The following is a 22387-nucleotide window of genomic DNA, read 5'->3' on the forward strand; positions in this document are numbered from 1 at the left end:
CACATGTACGAGAATATGACAGGACAGTGGAATAGTAAAAAATGATTTTTTTTTAGAAATCGTAGAATTATATTTAACATAATATTAATAGTAACAATCATATTAATTACTTATAATGTTAAAGCGACACGTATCGCATCGTGTGATAATTTCAGAGCGACGTTCCATGGTTATATATTTGCAACAATTGCTTTTGTACTTCAATATAGGTCAATCGCTCGCAGTGCACTCGAGTAAGTTGTTGGCAAGAAAATTACGTTGACTTCATTTTACTGAGCGAGTAATATGCAGATACGATATCGCGCGCGCGCGGATAATTGTAAATAAGTATTCAAAAAATCTTTGGATGGTAGTCTAGTTCCGACTCTGCCTCGGTATCGGATAGACTAAGTGAAACGCCAGTTCTTCGTCTCAGGCGATTATCCTCAGGGCTCTAGAATAAAATAAAACAGTTATAACTATACATTATCATTATATAAAAAGGAATTTAATAAAAACGTTTTATATTTTATAATAAGTGATAGGTAAATATTTTAATCTTATAATTTGCTTAATCAAAATTTAAGTTCAATTTTTCGTGTAATTTGTTATATCGATATGCAGGGCGAGTTTTGAAATTAAAATGGGCTACAATCTTTTCTAAGTGATAAGTGAAAATAGAAAAAAAATATGTATAGTATACATATAGCATACTGTTCCTACTTATTCAGTAAAATTAAGTAGGTAAGTGAGAAAGATTTCGAGTGTGGGCCTGGATAGCTCAGGATGCTTTCCAGCAAGAGACACAGAATGACACGGTGCAATACAGATAATTATTTTATCCTCGTTTAATAATGGCAAACAACAAAGATAAAACGATTCACTGTGTTACGCAGTGTCGCCTGTGTACGTTGCTGGAAAGTGGAAGAGCGTTCGCCCGGCAAGCAGGAAGGTCCCAAGTTCGAATCCTGGTCTTCTAGTCCTAGCCAGTTACTTTTCTTGCCGAAAATTAATAAGCGGCGCGTCTTTGTGCCTACCTCCTTACACCCCTATTTATTACTATGGACAATATGGTACACAGATATGATAAATATTAACTAATAAATATTGTATCGTACAAAGCAGCATGGATTAAACCATCCTCTTCGAGTCTACCATATTGCGTTATACATATGTATACACGCAATTAAATGAAGTTGGGACAATGGCTAGATTAAATCTATAGATAGTATGTACTAAAGTATGATTTAGTCTAGCCATTGGTATAACTACATTAAATTGCATATGCATGTCTAACATTTATTCAATCAATGGGCACGTTAATTTTTTTTTAATCGCATATTCGATGCCGTCGAGAGATCACTATGGTGAATCTTTAAAGAAAACGTGAGGTATATGTCTTCCCGATCAATTTTTAATATTCTTATACAAATATTCCGATTAATAAAATATAATATAATATAACTTGCCTGATCTAAAATACCGGCAGTGGGCTCGGACGCGTATCCTACTTCCTGCGCATCTTCCTCCAGGTCCGCCTCGAACTCCTCTAGCTCCTCGTCCGAATCTGAATCGTCGAGATCGATGTATCGGCTACCACGCGAAACTTTACACACCATCTGCGCGAGATCGGTGAAAGTGTACGAAGAGGGTGACTGTTGATTAGCTGCTTGGTATTTCGCTTGCATAGCTCTCGCGTTTTCTCGATCCGCGTTGAATCGAGGCAGAACTCCGGCTTTCGATTGCCCCTCGAAATACGTTTTCCCTGAGGAAACGCGATTCATTCCAATCTTATAAATGTGTTCAAGTATATATGTACGTTTCGTTACTTTCTAGTAAGAAATTCATATTGTATAACATATGCTTTACAATTTCTATTAGTTGATTTACAACGCAGAAATTTCTCACCGTGATGGTACCCCACATCCTTGATCTCGTCGAAATTGGCAAACTGGAGGGTCTTGTACCTGTCGATCGGCGGTCTGATGTACTCGCAATAATCCGAACTCTTCACCTCTTCTAGCTGACGTACGCAGCTCACGTACGCCAGTCTCGACTGGATGTCCGGTAGATTTGGCACCTTTACAGGTGTGGCGAATGGATTCCACCGCTTCCACAATAACCACCAGCCGGACAACGAGTCCCCGTAATTCGTCAAGTCTGTGTCGTCCTGTGAGCCGACGTCGATGGCCAGAATGTGATGTGCTCCTTGCCGCAGCATCTCGTCAGCTTGAACGGAAACGGGGAGAACGCATGAATCGAGAACGTTAGCATCAATTCGTTGTCTCTACTTTCTAAAAGGTTTAACTTGTTAAACGAAAAATTATGGAATTTACGTTGTATATTGTACTCTGTGATATTTTATTCACGGAATTGTATCTTTACTTTCTTTTATATAATTTATATTTATTTCTAGATTGATCTTATATCATGCTACATTCCTCGAAAAAATTTCAGGAATATACTGGTGTACTAAAACTATCAAGAGCCACGTTTGGGAGATTACAATCAGGATTAGACGTAAACGATAGAAAAGACGAATACCTGGCACGTTATTAACATAACACCCGTCGACCAAAAGATGCCCGTCAAGGGGATCGCAAATCGGAGGAAAGACCCCCGCGATAGTCATACTGCCGCGAATATATCTCCATAGCAAACCTGAGCGGACTTAACTATTCAGAATTCGATAAACTGCATCTTTTATCAACGGGAGTGAGCTTGATGTTTCTGAATAAATTGGTCTCGGTAACACCCGTAGATAAATCTTCGACATCGTGCCAAGGTAAATATGAAGTGATACAGAATTAAACTAAAATTAGATCAGCGCGATTGAATTTAAAAGAAGAACTAGTATTTTGCCGCAAAATAAATACAATCGATCTCTCTCACTTTCAGGCGAATTACTAAATTGCATAATTTATATAAACTTGGATTTATATAAATTCTTTACTATTAAGATCAAGCATATACGAATCCCTAGCGGTGCCTTCTAAATAAATTTCATATTATCTTGACACCATTATTAACGTTATGGTGTTTTCTTTTAGGTTCTGTTAATTGTGCGAAAAGTGCAACCGTTTTATCAGTGTGATCTGGGATTACCTGGAAGGTTATTGACGTACCCGCCGTCGAGCAGGAGATGGCCATCAACGGGGTCACACATGGGTGGCATATAACCAGACAATGACATCGAGGCCCGAATGTACCGCCACAGCGATCCTAAAGACGACGAATCATTCTCTTTAATATCCTGCATTTACCCGTGTATACATTATCCGAAGTACTTCCTGTATTCTTAAGTTTGTGTTAACTGTAACCAATCAGACTGTCCGTTTGTGTGCAAGTGCGTGTAACGAGGAAGACCAATCGTTAATCAAAATTAACTGATTGAAACTGCCATCAGCAGTGATGATTTAATTAAAAGAAATTTTAATGGCATTACGCGGTGAATCTTTAAATATTCCTAAATTACACAGCCATTTAAACGTTTCATTCGCGTTGAATGTTTTATCCTTTTTCATGTTTAGAAAAGTTGATAGCATATTGTGCTTTACATGTAAATTTTGAAGTAGTAGTTTTGGTAGGTTGAGCAAGTTCTTTTTTTGTCGATGTCACAAATTCAGTGATAAGCGTACAGGAAGTATATGCACATCAATTTACAAATTTTATACATTCGAGTGAAAAATAAAAATACGCCTCGTTCGGTTTTCTCTTTAAAAACGGCATTAAACGGAGAGTACGTCAACAATGGTTATCCGGAAAGCTCACTCCCGCTCGTTAAAGCTTCTACTATCATGCTAATGTGCATCTAAAACAAAAATCCTACATGCCACGACGCAGCTGTTAGTGTGAATCAATTAAGAAAGAACGATTTCTCGTACGTTTCCATTTTTTGATACAGACATCCAAAACCGATTGCCGAGGCAAGTAGTTTCAGACTTTATCTATGAAATGAAGCACATCTCTTACGCATTTACTTTTTGACTCACTCTGGGTGTATGCAAGTATTGTTAATAATGTATCAAAGCTTCTAGTTACATTCCTAGAAGATTCACTGCACTAAACTTGCAGGATCCTTGAAACCATGAAACAGTTTATCATACAAATAGCAATCGATTTATTATACAAATTTATATTTAATAATCATAAATACATGAATGGCGGAATGTATGAAAATTAAATCAAACTGGAAGCTTCAATAATTTAGCATGGAAAAAAATGCAAAGCACTATATTTGTACAGACCGTGTCTATGCGTGCGCATACAGGAGTCCGTGATGTCTGTGGTTATAGTGAAATACGGGAGCCACAAGTCCTCTATATGTGTGTCGCCGAAAGTCTGCTGTATTGTCTTGTTAAAATCTTTACCGGAGAACATCGAAGTCATCGGATAAGTCAAGTCCATGATCTGCCGCCACCACTGCGTCATTTTCTGCCAGCAGACACAATATTTTTACATACGGACATTTCTCGATTCAACGGTAAGGATTTCAAAGCGATTATTAAGACGCAAAAGCGAGGTAAATTTAATTGAGATCTCTCTATACTTCAGGGATTTGGGAAGAAAAATATAATTCTGCAGATTACTTTGAACATTTACAGTGATGAGAGAATCCAAAGTACAACGACAGGAATCGCGAGATCTACTTTGTCTCACCTTGGACCACTCTCTAGCCTTTTGTGTGGTAGTGGTGATGTTCTTTTCCATGCACCACAGCGCGCCCATGAAGGCGCCGATGCTGACACCGCCGACCATATCTATAGGTATACCTGCCTCGATGATGGCCTTCAGCATGCCAACGTGAGCAGCGCCTCTCGCACCGCCTCCACCTAGGACGAGACCGACCGAGGTGCCGGTCAGCCATCGCGCTAGTCTACTGAAATCGCTGTGTACGTTTGGCTCCGACATGAGCACCTTGGAGTACAACTCGTTCTGCGGTGCGACATATTTTAGATTACTCTTTCTCTCCCACTGATGTTTGCAAATTAATTTTTAAAATTTTAATATCATAAGTAAAATTAGATTTAGATTTAGATTTCCCGGTTAATCATTGCTTACAATTCTATACTGCGATCTCCTGGTGAACATCCGCTTCGGGCACTGGATGTGATGGTGGCTGGATACCCACAATCTCATGTTCAACCACTGAACGGTGTTCGTCGGTCGTTGATTCTGCTCCCTGTGCAATAGCACTAGTTCTTTCTGCGTTCGCATTACCAGCCGTTCTATCTCACGTTCTGTCCGGCCAATCGATGGCGGCCGATCGCCCAGACCCACGATAAGAATACAATCTGCCTGTCTCACGCATCGCTGAGTCCACAGCGTGTAACTTGAATCACATTGATACAGAGAGATTCTGTGCTGATCTTCCTGCTGTGCGAGCCAGGAAGTTAATCGGTACTCGTTTGCAGGCTCCATGATAGTCGTTCCTAAAGTCTATATTAAAAAAGAACAAAATTGACGATCAGTGCATTATTATCTTCGAGAAATCAATATTTTGTTTTTACTACAAACTGATTACATTTAAAAAATTACAAACGAATTAAAGAGAACCACGCTACACGTATAATATACAACCGGTGTTGAATTATATGATCAAGATAAATGTTGTTAGAATAATTAAGATTCGCGATAACGATACCTTTCTTACGACATCTGACGTTAGGCGAAGACAGGGTCCAATGGCACATAAAGAATGATACAATTCATAAGTAAAAGCAGTCAGTGGTACATCGTCCGACACCGGCACTATGGCAACAGTCGAGAAATTAATTTGCGCGGGTCTAGCGTCAACCGTTGCTGCAGCTCGTCTGTAAAGTGATTTTTTAATGAAAAAAAAAATCTACGTTTTAATAACGTGATAAACATAAAGCACTGATTTGTGTAAAGATCTGAGCATCAAATTTACTGAGTATCATTGCTGCCGTTTTTTGCATGCGGTTGCTGCCAACTGCCGAGTATGCGATGACCAAGAAGATTTATTAATCTCGTGACGACAATCGGATATCTGAGTTTGATCACATTGAATAAACCTTCCGGTAGCTTCGCCAGCTCAGAATCCCGAACCGCCATAACTGTCGTCGACCTGGGAGTCTGCGTGACCATCTCTACGATTCCTACCAGGTCACCTTTTCCGTATTCCGCTACCGGTTCCTTTTTGCCGTTTTTGTAAGTGATCACCGATCGCAATCGTCCACTTAACACAATGAACGTCGAATCCGACTCATCCCCTTGTCTGTAAACGGCTCGACCGCTTTCAAGAAACAACCAGTCGAGAGCGAAATCCACCTATCAAAGAAAGAAAAAAAAGTAATATAATTACGCGAATTTGACGAAAAAAGTATAAACTTATACAAAATATTATTAAAAATATCTATTATTAGACTGTAAAGGTGCAACTCTATCGAAGCTGGCATTTCTCTCCCTTGTAGTAATACATTTGTTGGAAATTCTTTTAATAACAACTTTTATTTCTTTTACAGACTCTCACCTGTCTTACGAAAGGACTTAATCTGCGAACGACGGTATTTGCCACGTGCAACACGACTGTAGGCTGATCCCGCATGATAGCGAAGAACGTCAATTTGCTGAGTAACGCGATACGGCTGGCATGCTTCGCTCTAATTGTGTAAAAGGATGGTTCGCCGGTTAGCACTGCCAAACCGCCGACAATTTCACCCTGATGAGCGCTGAACATGTGCACTTCTTGACCAGCGTCTCGGCCCTCCGATACGCGTTGGCTTACTATCAGCGAGCCCGAGAGCACGTACACGAGTGCGACATCCTACAACGCGATTAAATCTTGGTAATGCTTCTACATTTGTAAAAGAAATAATTCTTTCCCTTCATATGCGACGTACAGCATGCACTTGGCAAATGCAAAATGGCAAACCTTGTGAGACTCCTCCTTCATCAGATAAGTACCAACCGGCACTTCCCTGATCTGAACCTTGTCTTTGAGCACCGTCTCGTCCTCTATACCAAGTTCACGAACGAACGCGTCAGTGGCTATTTGCACGAGCTGCGCTTCATCCAGCTGTTGCTGCTGCTGCTGCTGCCCCGTCTCGCTGATCTGGCGTTTGATTTTACTGGAATAAGTACTTCCCGAATGAGAGGATTCCGGATGCGATCCGTGTGTGGATTGAGAAGTCGCCGCAGGGGGTGGTGTTGTCCAGTGAGAGTCGCATTCTGGTACCATCTCTGCCGAATTTTCATTACCCGCCTGCGAGAAAGAGCTCTGGTTCCTCCAGTCGACACTGTTCCTCGCCCTGCAAGGTAATCTCATAGAATCAGTCTGATTTACCTTAACTCGAAGGGGTATAATCAACGTCTTTAAACGTTTCTCACCGTCGGTTCGCGATGGGCACAGGTTGAGAGGCGCTTGTGCCAGATGTATCGCGCTGAGGAAGGTCGCTGGAATCGTGCACGTCCGACGTACCGGCTGGGAATACACCAGGTGCGGTCTCGGTGCTCTGCCAGGCGAAGCTCTCTCTCGTTCTCGATCGTACCGGCGAACCGGAGAACGGACTCTGTTTCTTCTTGTGCGACCCCTGATTGACCAATTCCGCGGAGAGGCCGAGATATTGATGGAGAGCGGTGAAGGTAACCCTCTGCAGCCTTACCATAATGACCTGGATAACTCGAACAAAGGCGTCAGGATAATCTTGAAATACCTGAAATAATATCAGCGCGAAACGTCTACGTGATCTCATGTAGCATAATGGAACGTTGAAGTGGAATACAAGGCAACTTACTTCTTGGAACGCGCTCATTGGTAACTTTACTACAACAGAATTCTCTACGGCTCTTGCCGATACAGTTTTGTATGTGCTCGTATGCCCGGTAAGTACGTCGGTAAAGCTAAGAAGACTGGTAACGGACTCGCCCGTCTTTACGACTTTCAACGAGATCTGAGCGCCGTCGGGTCCGGTGATGTACACGTTGACCAAACCCTGCTGGACTATAAACAAATTCTCGTCGGGGTCCCCGATCTTGAACAGCGTGTTGCCGGCGGGCAGGTTCATGATCTCCGTGTACTTGCACAATTTCAGGAACACGGGCTTCTCGAAGTGGCCGAAGACCCTGATGCTCTGCAGCATGTACAGAGCGTCCGGCGGCACTCGCTCGCCGGGCCCCAAGTCCTCCTCCAGGTATTCCGCCGGTGGTTCCAGCACCTAGAGATGAAACGGTTCGTTTAGGGACGTCGCGCAAGGTGAGCAATTGGCCGGTTAACCGTCGCGAAACCGTACTTTGAGCTGCTGCGGGACAGTGTCCTTCTTAAGCTGCAACAGTCGACGGGCGAATCTCATGACCGCCCGTCTTTTCTTCCCCTGTCCGGTGGCGTGCACCTGACCACCGATGGACTTGACCTTGCGCAGCATCTTCCTGCCGTAAAAGAGAACCTTGTCCCTCTTCCTGAACCTCGGCTTCCCCGTGCCCACCCCGACGAACTCCTTCACCTCCGGCAGGAACTCCTTGTTCTTCCATTTGCGCACCACGAAGATCGACGCGATCAGGAAAATGAGGAGCAGGACGATGGCCACGACGAAGATGGTCCTCGACGTTTGGTATTCCTCTATGAACCTGCCGATCCATCTTGAAAGTATGTACGATCCCAGGCTCTCGTTGAACTTATTAAATAATTCGATCACCTGCAAGAGACATATTCGATCGTTAATGCGCCTCAGGTACGCTGCGTTATTTAGGAAAGGATATAAAATATATCCTTTCCGCCGTAAGGATCCAGGTCTTCCTTAAGGCCTGGACTACAATGAGTTGGTAGTCGCTAGTCAGAAGTCGGAACCATATGTTGATCCTTTTCCTTTCCGGGTGGAAGAAAAAGGACCGATATATAGTTCTGATTTCAGACTAACAACCCATTGTAGACCGGGCCTAAAGGGGACCTAAAGGGGACCTAAAGGGAATCCCGATTACTGTCGTCGAAGGTACATTACTGGCTATTATGCGAATTACGCAAGTCCGTCCTCGAGAGGTAAGGAATGTTTCGTACGCGAGATAAATCCGAGACGACAGTTCTGATTAATGTCCCCGTTCATTCGCGAAATAACTAACGTCGCGATATGCCTCCGCTCTAAAGTTTACAGCCCGTTACGTAATGTACAACGCAACGGTAACTTCTCTCGGAAGAGGGAAATCTTGGTGAAACCTCGGGCACCGCGGACCAGCGACACTCGGACACCTCGTTAGGTTACACCTGCGGCGCCGCCGGTTGCGAAAAATCAGACCGCGATTGCACGCGAACGCGACTAGGCGTGACGTCTCGAAAATCGTGTCGACCAAAGTCTAATCAAAGTCGGCGAATGAGAATAATTTCCAGGCAACGATTAAGTATGCCCAACCTCCATAGTGGGTACTCATGTCTCCCTCTCCGCCGCAAGATCCGCCCGGGACAGGGTGTCACGACCAGGACAGCATACGTCGGCGAGCACGGGACGCGCTTGATCGGCCTAGTCGAGCCCGTCCGTACGAAAAATTTATTATTTATCGCGCGAGTAAACGACCTTTGACACTTGGCTCGAGTCATCCAGCGCCATTTTGTCAGCGCGGCTGCGGGATCGATGATTTAAAATAATTCATGTGCGACGGGGACGCACCTCGGCGAGAGCCGCCAAACGCGCTCGTCCTCGTCCTGCGAAGCTGCAGTCCTGTCGTTTCTTCACTTTTACGACCGCGGCTACGTTTTGAAAGTCACCTTATAAAGGTGGACCCACGCCCGTCTCTGCCAGTGCGGATTAACTTTTGACCTCGGTCCGGATTACTTATCTCTTTTCTAACTTGTAGAACTAGAAAATGGTGTCAAGTAAGTTGAGCCGAGATTAAAATTAAACTGCGTTGGTAGAAACGGACATTAGTCGGATTATTAATAGCTAGCAAATATTAACGTAAAGTGTCGTATGAACGATAATTAAATCGGGCTTTATAAGTCCTAGTCTACAACAGAGATTTAAACCCTAAGTCCCAGTCTACAATAGAGATTTAAGCCCTAAGCCTTAAGAAATTGACTAATCACAGTCGCGCATTCTACTCATACTTGACCGTGATTGGCCAATTTCTTAAAGCTTAGGGCTTAAATCATCTATTGTAGACTGGGACTTAGCCTTAAGAAATTGACTAATCACAGTCGCGTATTCTACTCATACTTGACCGTGATTGGCCAATTTCTTAAAGCTTAGGGCTTAAATCATCTATTGTAGACTGGGACTAAGTCCCTGGAACTGGGACTTAAGGCCTGCGTTCACGATGCTGGAACTTGGTTCCTAGTTCCTAGTTTTAAGAAATGCGCAGCCAATCAGCTTGCAGCTTTTATGGAATAGCTGCAAGCTGATTGGCCACGCATTTCTCGAAACTAGAACCTGGACCAAGTTCTAGCATCGTGGACACAGGCCTTAATGCCAATTGTTAAGCCAGCGGTGTGCGATACTGTTTTTCCTACTGGATTGCCTACGAGAGCCAATCAGGCTTTTAGCCTTGCATCCTTATTGTTTCTCGTAAACAATCCAGTAGGAAAATAGTATCGCGTGCCGTTGATTTAACTTTGTTGTACGTAATTCTGCCAGCTATTGTAATTATTACATGTTACTGAACTCGTTCAGTGACGACGAGTAGACGGCAGTAAATTATAAATGCGCGAACTACCGTTCACATACCACTACTGCTTTATTACACAATTTCATATTTAATTCTGCGTTTATTTCTTTAGTTAGAACTTCCGGCAGAGAGCTCGGCTCTGCCAGGAGATACGTAACTCCGGCGTCCGCGCGTTTCGACAATCGGCCCTGAACGAACGTCCAAGTCGAATCGGCAGATTCGCACGTCTCAAACAAATCGGGACACGCGCGAGCACGCACGAGGCGTGACTTATCGCGCGCGGGCAACGCGATTCGTCGCCAATAGTTGCTTTCCTTTTACATGAAAACTCAGATAAATCGCACTTGTGACGTCATAACTCAGTTGAATGCGTGTTCCTTTTGATTCTTGAGAAGTGACGTTCAACCAGATTTAACTGAGTTTTCGCACACGATCAAGACCGCGCGCTTTAGTGAGTTTAATAGACTCACATTAATGACGTTATATGAGTATAAAATACTCACATAACTGAGTGACTCAGTATCACTTGAGTGTAAAAGGAAAGCGGCCACTGACGCGCTCTTTGACCGGCGATTCGAATTCCGCGCGCGCCGCCGCGCGGCGCCCCGCGCGTGCGCCGCCCGGTACGAGCCGCCGCCCGGCAGGGCGCGCGACGGGCGCGGAATTCCAGGGCGGTTTTCGGCGGCGCGGCGCGGTCAGTTCCGACGGCGGCGGTAGCGACGGAGGTAGGCAGGCAAGGCGGGCGGGCAGTCGGTGGTTACGAGGGCGACATGTTGGACATGTTCGTGTGACCGTGTGCGCGCGTGGCGGGCCGATCTCTGACGCGCGTTTCGCCGTGCGTTTCCCGGGGGGACTCGGCTCTTTTCTTTTTCTCCCCCCCCCGCCCGCCCTCGGTCGTTCGTCGTCGTCGTCGTCGTCGCCGTCGTCGACGTCGTCGTCGCGGTGCGCGCAGTGAGTGCGATACAACAGTGTGTTCGCCGCGAGGTGTGCGCGAAGTGAGGCGAGGAGGAGGAGAAGCGCGCGCGCGCGCGCACGAGACACGCACGTCGCCGCTACATGTGAAGTGTCGCGAGGATAATTATTCGCCGTCGCGCCCGCTGGTTTACCCGGCCCAGCAAACATGAGCTGGGGCACGGAGCTCTGGGTGAGTCTCTTTCTCTATTTCTCGCTCTACCACCCTCTTTTTCTCTTTTACTCTCGCCTCGCTCGTACGTTCGTCCTTGTCGCTCCTCTCCCGCGCCGCTCCGCCGCCGCGGGCGCTCCCCGTTCACGTCTCCCGATCCGCTTCCACCTTGCGGGACGATTCCCCCTCGGGGGGGGAATCGGCGGCCGCGCCGAAAATGGGCCCGCCGTGTTCCACGCGCGCGCGACGTCCCGTCGACGGTCCGTCTCGCGTATTCGCACTCACGTCTCCCGTCCCGTCCCGTTCGTGCGCCCGTCCAGCTGCCATTCCCCCGTGTTTATGCGGCCGGGCACGTCTCGCGGCGGGGAAACGCGGACCGAGCGATGGTCGCCCTCGGCTCGCTCGCTCCCGGACGGCAACGTCCCGTAACGCCTCAGGTAGCCGTTCGTGTGCCGCGCGTCACGTTTCACGCGAGGCAGCCCCGCATACCTGCGACCCGATGGACCAGACCCGTTTTCACGCCGATGGCCGCCCGTCCCATTCATCCTCTCGCGAAATTCCCTCCTGCGCCCTCGTCGCCCGTAAACAACGCCGTCGTTGCGCGCGCGCGCGTTTTTTCCCTCCTCGCCGTTCTATTCAGCTGCAAGTGACGTATACGGACCTGCGGGACTCGGAGCTCGGGGAGACCGTCGCGTTCTCGCGAGCGCGAATACTCCGCCAGCCAGCGACGTGCCTCGGCGGCCGCGAGTTTCTTTCCTTCTTTTTCTTTTTCCCCCTCGAGGAAAATTACACGTCACCTCGCCGACGTTCTCGCGACGCGTCTGGGCTTGAGCGGAAAGATTGTCGTGACCGTTGGTTGCAAGACTCGAGTCGGTGTCCGAGAGTCGACAGAGTCGCGGACGTGTAGACCGAGTCAGACTAGCAATCGTTGACTCGGATTGAATTGGAATTGGCGATTGGCGATTAGTCCTTTAGCCAATGAGAGCACAGCGGCGCTCTGATCGGCTCTCATTGGCTAGAAGGCAATTGTTAATCGCCAATCCCAGTCCAACTCGAGTTAGCGATTGCTAGTCCGATTCGGGCTTGCGTCGCATCCGTTGCACCGCGAGGCGACGCACTCCAATTCTTTGCATAAAGACATTTGTCCGCAAGCAAATGCATAAGGAAAAGGCGCGTGCTCCCCCGCTTTACGTCTTACGACGTAAATCGTAAACAGTTGCGACGATCTTTCTGCCCAGGCCCTCTCTCGGCGAGCCCGGGCTGCTATGAGCCGTTTCGAGCCCAGATTCTTATCTCTCTTTCGATAATCGCTTACCCCGCCTCTTGTCTATCCTGCGTCCCTGCACATGTCGCGGCGGTTTCGGACACGCGCCCGCTCGATAAGATATTCAGGACTGCCAGTACTCTCCCTCATCCTCTCGTTTGTCCCTGAGGATGCGTCAGTTCTTATCTCGTCTACGAAATGAATGCAGCTCCTCAAGTATCTCCGGCGGAGTAACGTGATTCATCCGCAGCTGATCCTCGCGCGAAGCCTCCGTTCGGCTTCTTCTCCGTCACGTCGAATTAAACCCGCGTCGGGCTACCAGATTTTTCCCCTTATCTCGATCGTCAATCGCCCTCCTATATCGGCCTGTCGTCGGTCGCCAAGACGCGGGAGTCGCCTTGACAGCCTCCCGGCCGCGGTATTATCTCATCCGTTAAGCATTCGTGTTTGTTAAACGGGCGATTTCTTATCTTTAGGCGTTCACGTGACCGCCGCGCGATCATCCCGGGAAGCTGGAGTCGCGGAAATCTCTCGCGCGCCTCGGTTTCGCTCGGTTAACAGGTTCGTTAATGCGGCTAGTCATCACGTCTAATGACGCGCCAGTTTAGATGGACAGATATTGGTATTTTTCAATAATTTAGAGAGGATCCTACATTCGATAATACACATTTCGTGAATTTTTATATATTGTAATATTTTCTCCCGCCACGCGTCGATTTTTTAACGCGATTTTACGCCGGAGCCGGAAGTGTCGCGTTATTAAATTCATAATCAATGTACACTGTGCTACAAAACATCGACGTGAAATAGAAATTTGTAGAAATTTTTATATCCTCGTTCGAGGGGGAAACCGCTGACCAAAATCTTGCACACCAATGCCCACTAATGCCCAGCGGGCATTACTTTATCTTATGACCTTATTTTATCTTATTTATCCTGTTTTATCTGATTTTATCTTTATAATGCGCCAACTAATGCCCAAAAATTGCCCAGTAATGCCCAGTAATGCCGCAAATCTACAGATTGCGGGAAGACCCATATTTCTCGACTTGCCACCTTTCTCGCGCGACTGATAATTTAAACTGATAATTTAATCGTACCGACGAGCTTATTGAAGTGTACTAGTTTCCACCCTCTGTGTGTCACTTATCCATCGGTTTATCCGGCGGCTGCCCGCCGGTCGAGATCTTCATCTCGCCTCGCGCGACCCCGCAACTTCACGACTTCACAATGTCGAGTTTTTTTTCCCCCCTCTCGATAAATGCCGCCCTTCCGCACCGAGCTACTCATTAATCGCATCATCTACGTATCTGTCCGTCTATCGAGCCTTCCGATTCGTCGTAGGCGAGCTCATTGTGATCGGACGGCCGTACAATCGAGCGCTTCTTTTTGTCTTCTTTGCGGAGAATGAGTGATTTTTTTTTCGGTGCGCAACTTCCTCGGTTAACAGTTAGCATCCTCTCGTCCATCTTCCGCGTCTCTCGCGAGCGAGCTGCTCTGTCTGTTCGAGCCTGTTCGCTTCGTCTTGCCTTATCAGTGAATAATTCCCTCGTGTACGTGCTTCCATTCTCTCTGCAGCTCGGGTCGTGGGATAAAGTATATCAGTGCCTCGGTGATGGACAATGCTAAGTCGTGTTCTTTTTAAAACGAGATTTTTACGTCTTACGAATCGATTCGTCAAGTTCCATTAGTGGTAAACGGTGTCGTATCTGTGGCTCCACACGCAGATCCGCCACTATAAAATAGTGTGGTGTATCCCGCGAAGGCCCGTTTCTTTTTTCCTACGCTCCAAATTCAAGTGTGTAATTTTTACACACTTAGGTGCGTAAACTCGTAAAAATAACACGCGTGTAAACCCGTAGAAAAGACCTTGCGATTCGCACGCTCGCGCGTGTAAAAATTACACACTTGGATTATGCAGTGTGATAATAACTTCAATGCGGAGTAGTCATCTATTCTCTTCCGACACTCACAGAAAAGATTTCCGGATCCAAATGCTATTACACTTGAATGTATCATAAAATAGGATCGATATAGCGCCAGTCATATTTGTTATAGACTAGAATAAAATGATAGTATGCATCGTCGAATATCGAGGTGCCAACTTCGTGCGTCGTAAGATGGAGGAAAAATTTATTGTGAATGCAAGAATCTACAGGGTGTCACATTTTTTATGATCCACGCAAATATCTCCGAAAATATGGAAGATACGGAAGAACGTTTCAAACAAAAGTTGTTTGGTTCGAAGGGGGACATAAGGTGGTGCCATTGACTTGACCTTGGATAGTCATTTGAAGGTCACGTGAAGGTCACCTTCAATTTTTTTTAAATGGAACCCCCTATTATTTATTATACTATCTTATTCTACTAATTAATATGAACAACTTTTGTCCGAAACATTTTTTTATTTGCCTAATACTTGATGAGATATTGAAGAGAAAACTTAGAACTTTTTCAATGTTCAGCTTATGATATCTCGACAGCTGTTTGTCGGAGGGAAAAGTAGTACGGGATTTTTTTTACTTGATTTGGTTTCAGGAACATGCTGTTGCAATAGTGTTCCAATTATTGAGAATTAAAAAAACCCCTTTCTGAGGGTTTCTGTTACTGAAGGAACTCCAGCAAGGATATGTATCTGTAAATGTTTTTCAACGGAAAAGCTAACTCGGAGTAAAAGTCGAGGAGATTTAGCGGAGTTTTCCGTCAAAATTGACGGAGAGAAAGAACTTAGGTTCACTGTGCTTCGACGCAGTCTACCACAGTCCGAGGCGCTGACGTACAAATACCTTACCCTACGACCTTGGCCAGGGGGATTAAGATTAAGGAATGCGCAAGAAAACATTCTTTTCTTCACGCGCACTGCCTGGACCTCTCTTTTCTGTCATTCACAGTTAATAACGTACATGCCGACGTTTCTTTCTTTCTTTTCTTACGCCGCGAGACCTGAAAAAGATCCTCTGGTATCCGAGAGTTAAAGAAACTCGTTGCGGATCTCGTTCGTGACCGTACAATCGAGATTTTCCGCTGACGAAATCTCCTTAACGAGATACGTCTTTTTCGGGGAAGAGTATTTTTTTCTCCTCTTCTCCCCCGCGCCCCCCCCCCCTCCCTCCCCGAGTTACCTGCCGTTGTCGCCGTTTCTCCGTCGTTGTTTTCGCCGGCGACGATGACGACGACGACGACCTGTAACCGCGATATCCCCGAAAACCAGTTCGCGCTCGCCGGGAGTTTTGCCTTTTCGGTTGCTAGCCGCGGGCAACGTTCCCCGTGTCCCCCCGCGGTTTCCCCTGTCCTCCTCCTTCCGCCCCTACCCCCGCGGTGTTCCTTCTGCGCGCACCTTTCCTGCCCCCCTCGCCAACGTCGCGCTCCTCCTCCTCCTCCTCCTCCTCCTCCTCCTCCTCCTCCTCCTCCTCCTCCCGGGCCGTGAAGGAGCGTACGTTCTTTTGCTTCCTTTCCCGTGAAATCCTCGACGGTCACGACGGCGACAACGTCGGTTTTGCGGCCGACTCGCGAGAGAAGAAGAGAGATGGAGAGACGGAGATACATTCTGTATTTCAAATAGTCTGCGCTGCGGACGTAGAATATGGATATGCACCGCAATAAAAAGTTTCGAGCGGTTCACTCCTTTTTTTTTAAGATTACCGTCGCGACGGATGTAAAACTAAACGCGTGTGAAAAAATACGTTGTAGAGAAACGGGACGCGATTGACTTGAAATCGCGAGAAGAAGAAACCGAGAGATCCGCGACGCTTCTCGCGACGTCGCGGATTTCCGTGAACGGCGACGCGAGGAGGACGGGAATCGCGCGATCGACCTTTAAAAGCCCTAAACGGGATCAGGAGACGCGCCGACGAGCGCTCATCTTCCCAGAAGAATTCTCGCGCGTGTTCGCGTTCCGCGCGCATAAAATCGATTCGCGCTTAGCCGATGACGTCCCCGCGCGTCCCTCTATTAATAATTCAGTCGCGCATTCCGCGCGCCATAATCCCTCGTTATTTATCCCCGTTACGGAGCACGGTACAACCGACCGTCTGCCGAACTCGTCTCCGTCGTTCGTGTGTCAAATCCGTTTCCTCTTCGTCCTCTCCCCTAGCTATGTGAACCCGCACCCGCAGAACAAATTTCCGGAATGCTGTTACACTTGAGTGTATCATAAAATAGGATCGATATATCGCCAATCATATTTATTATAGAGAAAGGAATATTTGAATCTTGAATGAAAAATTCTAAAATCTAGAATAAAGTGATAGTACGTATCGTCTTTCGAATATCGTGGTGCCAAGATGGAGGGAAAATTTATTATAAACGCAAGAATATATAAACTTACATTTATGTAAGTTACTTTTGTCTCAATATAGTAAGTTAATCTTTTTTAATTCGATAGAGGAGAATAAGAATTATTGATTTTATTTTGTTATCGTCTTCTTTTTATACTAAATGAGGTTCTGAGAAGTAGAAATGCGTCAAGAATATTTTTTATCTGAGTAACAGAAGTCCTTTCTGAGGGTGCGGCACCCGACTTTACGAAAGATCATTTTTAAATAGGGGAAACTGTAGCATTTGGATTGTGGTTGTCTGTAGCAAAAATCATTTCGTTTGTAGTTTCATATAGCGAACTCGGTTGCGCACTCAGTGCACATTAAGGCCTGTTCATAGTGAATTTTTATACTTGACTTGGTCGAAAAAGAAGAGAGCATACTTTAAGTCACCAATGATGGATAAAAATGAAAACGAGACTTCTTGTTGATCCAACTGGCAATATAATTAGTTAAACGTTACAATGGTACGACGTTTCGACCTTAGTATCAGATCCTTATCAAGTAATTTATGAAGATGGACAAGAGGTGCGAGTACAAACGAACAAGAACGTATATAAAAGTTACCTCGTACATGTATGTTCGCGAAACATAAATTTTAGTAGACTCATGGGTCATTGTCAACGTAGGGAATGGTCGGGAAAGGTTTAAATTTAACTTTGTCTTAAATACATATTCAAGGAGTGTTTAGCCAAAAAATGATCCGCATGGACGCTACGCGGATCATTTTGCCGGTTACGAGATATTTCAAGAGACATTTAACCTTTAGAGGGCCGGAGTGGCCGCTACAGTGGCCCGGAGCAAACTTGAAAACTTTGCGGAACATGTAGATTACGTATGTGCATAAATTTTCTGTTTAAAAATTACAAATTTCAATGGAAAAATGCCGGCCCACCAAAGGTTAAGACGATCCTCGAATATAAGAATTGGCTGTAAACAAGCCTTAGTGCGCACCGAGCGCGCACTAGTGCAAGCAACCGAATTCGCTAATAATTTATACATCTTTCTCCCCTCGATCCCTCGGTCGCCCGTAGATACGCCTGCGAGGGGAAAACCGCTGACCAAAATCTTGTACACCAATGCCCAGTGGGCATTACTTTATCTTATTATCTTATTTCATCTTATTTTATCTTTATAATGCCCCAAAAATGCCTAGTAATGCCCAGTAATGCCGCAAATCTGTACGCTACAATGCCCTCGACGGTTTATCCCTCATACGCCTGTCTCGGCAAAGGTACCCGGAAATTTCTGCACGGAGAGAATTTTCTCATCGTGGGACAGCACGGCATTTCGAAGAATTTTTACCATACATTTTACTGTTGCTGTATGTATGCTGTGCACTTTACTAGTAAAACGTATGCTGAGTATAATTACTAGGAAAATTTAAAAAAACTCGCATGAAATTCGTCGAAATGCCGTGTTGCCCCACGATTTTACTAGTGCAATGTGTGGTAAAGTTTCAAAGTACTCATAAAGTTCTTCAAAATGCCACGTTGTCCCACGATTACATGATTTTCAGGGTAAGTTTTGCAAGAGAATATTCCCTCCGTGTGGGCTACTGGCGCGAGAATCTGGAACGTAGCGAATCTTTCTTCGATTAACGTCTCGTGGTAAAATAGTTAAATTTAAGTCTGGGGTAAAAACTGGAGAACGCCGACTACTGGGCTCCAGTTTTTTCCTCGGAAACGTAAATTTAACCGTTTTACCGTTTCGCAAAGATTCGTGCATTCATGGTTTCGGCACAAGAGGGACGATATAACAGTCTCACAATTTTTAATCATTACGACTTTTGTCCGACAAGCGCCTGTTTTTTTTCTGTCTTTCTTTTTCAGGCCAGAATTGATTTTATTTCTCCTGCCGTTAACGCGAAAGCCTCAGCTAATTACACGTTTTGTGATTTATCTTTTATATCTCGGGCATAACGGGAGCTCCTTTTTTCGCCGTAGAAAGAGTAAATTTAAAAATCGCAATAATGTATCACACTCGTTTAATACATTGTGCAAATACACTTAACAATGCATTTACATTTATTCGATAGCGTAACGCGCGCGTAATGAATCTTTCCTTCTCCCTTTGTTCGTCGCCGCGGCGGATTCTTCTCGCTTTCTTTCTTCCTTTGTGAAGACGCGCGACGAGGCACGCCCCGTCCTGTACATGTGCTCGCGAGCAGGCGGCAGCTAGCGGTTAAACACGGGACGCGACTTGTATCGTGATTCACAAGGTGTACGACACACATCGATGATGACTGATACGCGATACGTGCATACCTTGGACCGCGTGTCAATTTTACCAATTGATAACGGAAATTGCGCCGCTAATCGAGCTCAATAGAGATCCGGGCTATCGGCTTAAACACATCAGCGAACATTGTTACCGGAGTGTCGAGTGCCGCGGATCGATCGGTATCGAGAATGTCGATTTCTGCGTAGATCGACTTTGATTTCGGTAGGGCCTGAACAGAATAGCTGTCTTGTTTTCTTAAGTCACAAGACAGTTATTGTGCGTTACTTCAAGACAAAGATTTAAAACACAAAACATCGTCTTAAGAGTACAAGACAGCCATTCTGCTCAGGTCCTTACTCTTGACCTTTTACCGATTTTTACAACTAGAAAAAGTTAGAAAGAAAGTTAAACCGCGGGGATTAAAGTTATAGCACTAAAAAAAAAAGTGATCTTGCAACTGCAGCAACCATTTTCTAGGCACGAAAAAATAACTGCAGTATATAAATGAATAGCCAGTACTGCGAAATCGCATATGTTTCGTATTTAATCAACTTAAATGACAGAAACAGACTTTCTACCTCAACTGTTAGCGAATGTTAGAAAGAAAATCCGGCGTTTATCTGTTATAAAGTCTAATCTACAGTGTGCTTTCTGCATCTCGGAGCATTCTATTTTATAGAAACAAATCAAAACGCTTAAAAAATCTGTCGACAATGTACGATCGTAAAATGTATAATATACAATTTATCAATTATACAAATTTTTTTAACGTATTTATTGATTACAAAATAGATTGCTTCTAGACTCAGAGAGCACATGGTAGATTAGGTTTAAGGGCTGTCGCATACAAAATTGCATAACCGCATATGCGTAACATAAGACCGTCTAGACCAATGAGCATGTTACGTAAATCAATGTGGCGGTTCAATGCTCGACGCTCATTGGTTTAGACGATTCTTACGCTATGCATGCGTAGCTATGCAATTTTTGTGTGCGACAGGTCCTGCGTTTGATTGCGGTACATAAACAGTTATATTTCTTACAAAGATTGTTCTAGCTGGTACCAAAATTCATTTTTATCCAATGCGAATGATGAATATTTAGTCACGAAACCTAAACCTTTCAGAAAGTATTACTAGAATGTTGCTGCTACAAATTTTGTAGGCTACAATTTTCTAACAGATACACAAACTAGCCATAAATTTTTGTTACGACACCTAGAAATCTACTTTCTTACAATTAGTAAGATATTTACAGAAGAGGCTGCTTTGCAACTGTTGTAAAATTCGTGAATCTGATTGACGTATTCTCTTAGTTTTGAGTGAATTTGAAAGCATACACCGATCATATTCATGAATTTTACAACAGTTACAAAGCAGCTTTTTCTGCTGAACGCAGCCATTAACGATGCATAGTGATGAACAGAAGGTTGCAACGCTTTTTTTTAATGAGCTTAGGAACGTGCATTTAAATTCAGGGTTACGTTCCAAAGTCTTCTACTCCGAGGAATATTTTACTCGACGGCCATTCCGAAACTATTTTGAGCGTTTCCGAGCTATTTCTCGAGTAAAATTTTCCTTGGAGAAAATGTCTCGGAATGTGACCCTGAATCTAAAAGTGCGCGTTTCTAAGCTCATTAAAAAGAAGTGTTGCGACCGTTCTGTCCATCACTGTCCATCGACAGAAATGGACGTAAGCTTCGTATCTCGAAATAAAAATTATTCACGGCACCAAGCATCGGCTGGAGCCTCGTTCCCTCTTTCTCTCTCTCTCTCTCTCTCTTCTTGCTTCTCGCGGAATACTTTCTTCCCGGGAAGACTGTCGTCGAGGAAACGAGCATCCCGTCAAATCACGAAGACAAACTCGCCTGAACTGAATCGATTGTCCGATTCACCTCCTAACCTGGCGGCCAGCACTGACCCTGACGAATTAATTCGGTCCCCACAACGCACCCAGGCACCGTGAAATCGATAGCGCGAAGACGGGGGGGGGAGGAGGGTCGGGACAGAAACGGAGGTGATACAATCACGTGCGCTTACCTCATCCGCGTACGCGGGTATCGCGATTTCGGAAGCAACACGCGCGCGGCGATTTCCGATTTCGCGGCCGGAGAAAGTGAACGCGGCGTTTCCTCGTAACCTTCACAACTTTTCTCCTCCCGCCGGCAACGGGGCCGTTTTCCCCTCCACGATAATCCCGCGATCCCTCGAGGGAGGAGGGAAGGGATCGCGCGTAGGTGAACCGGAAGAGAGCGCGGCGACGCGCGGGGCCAATTCGCGCTGCGCGCGAATTTTTTCCCCCCTTTGTGTGCAAATGAACGTCGACAGAGAGCTTTTCTCGATTATTACTCGAACTTGATCTCCTTCCGCCATTTATTTCCAAGGAAGTCGTTATTTTACGTTGTTCTATTATAGAGATGCACTTTCTCCCGAAAGTACCGAGGCAGACCTCGAGACTGCGTGCCCTCCGCAGCTGCAAGTATGCGCCGCGCTCGTTATTACGGGAGTCGGAATTGTTCTCTCCGTTCGCCGCGCTCCACGCACTCCGGCGTTCCATATTCGCCGCTAATTGGCTTTTCCGCCGTTTTCCCCGTTTTCCGTCGACAAAAAGGGACGGAGAGGAACGCCGCACGGAAGGCTATCCGGAAATCGTTTCAGGATTGTGTCAAATCGTGAAATCACCGCGGCGCACGCAAGTCGACGGCGCGACCTCCGCGAGCTAAGGATGGTTATTCATCATTTTTCGCTGAAACGCATAATCGACCTAACGGAAACGCGCTCCGCGAAATTTCCTAATGGAGATTAGGCGAGCAAGCAGCGCCGTTCCGTCCCGTAACCGTACGTCGGACGGTGATTTATCACCGCAAAAGGG

The 22387-nt window shown here is 45.6% G+C and overlaps 2 protein-coding genes across 9 annotated transcripts in view; one reads left to right on the top strand and one right to left on the bottom strand.

The window, feature by feature from the left end:
- Positions 1-45: 45 nt before the first annotated feature.
- On the bottom strand, positions 46-9545 carry LOC105559645 (neuropathy target esterase sws). Of its 3 annotated transcripts, none has more exons than XM_012008095.1 (15): positions 9342-9545; positions 8232-8633; positions 7737-8156; positions 7330-7655; positions 6875-7250; positions 6473-6766; positions 5891-6270; positions 5624-5792; positions 5041-5418; positions 4639-4914; positions 4227-4413; positions 2524-2640; positions 1888-2208; positions 1449-1744; positions 46-433 (listed from the first exon to the last, which is right to left on the bottom strand). In XM_012008095.1, exons 1-15 carry the CDS (start codon positions 9345-9347, stop codon positions 332-334), a joined length of 4050 nt encoding a protein of 1349 aa, XP_011863485.1. In that variant the 5' UTR covers positions 9348-9545; the 3' UTR covers positions 46-331. The 3 variants fall into 3 exon arrangements, with proteins under 3 accessions (XP_011863485.1, XP_011863484.1, XP_011863486.1); XM_012008094.1 differs by lacking the exon at positions 2524-2640 and adding an exon at positions 3085-3201 and having other exon boundaries at positions 9342-9544; XM_012008096.1 differs by lacking the exon at positions 2524-2640.
- A 1927-nt stretch (positions 9546-11472) lies between these two features.
- The window catches only part of LOC105559653 (formin-binding protein 1-like), a 50926-nt gene continuing 40011 nt past the window's right edge, over positions 11473-22387 (top strand). For all 6 annotated transcript variants that reach the window (XM_012008121.1, XM_012008122.1, XM_012008124.1 and 3 more), the window contains exon 1: positions 11473-11734. In XM_012008121.1, the coding sequence (XP_011863511.1) occupies positions 11711-11734 (24 nt within the window). In that variant the 5' untranslated portion in view covers positions 11473-11710. The remainder of the gene's footprint in view (positions 11735-22387) is intronic.

Source organism: Vollenhovia emeryi, unplaced genomic scaffold, assembly GCF_000949405.1.
Source record: "Vollenhovia emeryi isolate VEMERY1.0 unplaced genomic scaffold, V.emery_V1.0 DF939261.1, whole genome shotgun sequence".
NCBI lineage: Eukaryota > Metazoa > Arthropoda > Insecta > Hymenoptera > Formicidae > Vollenhovia > Vollenhovia emeryi.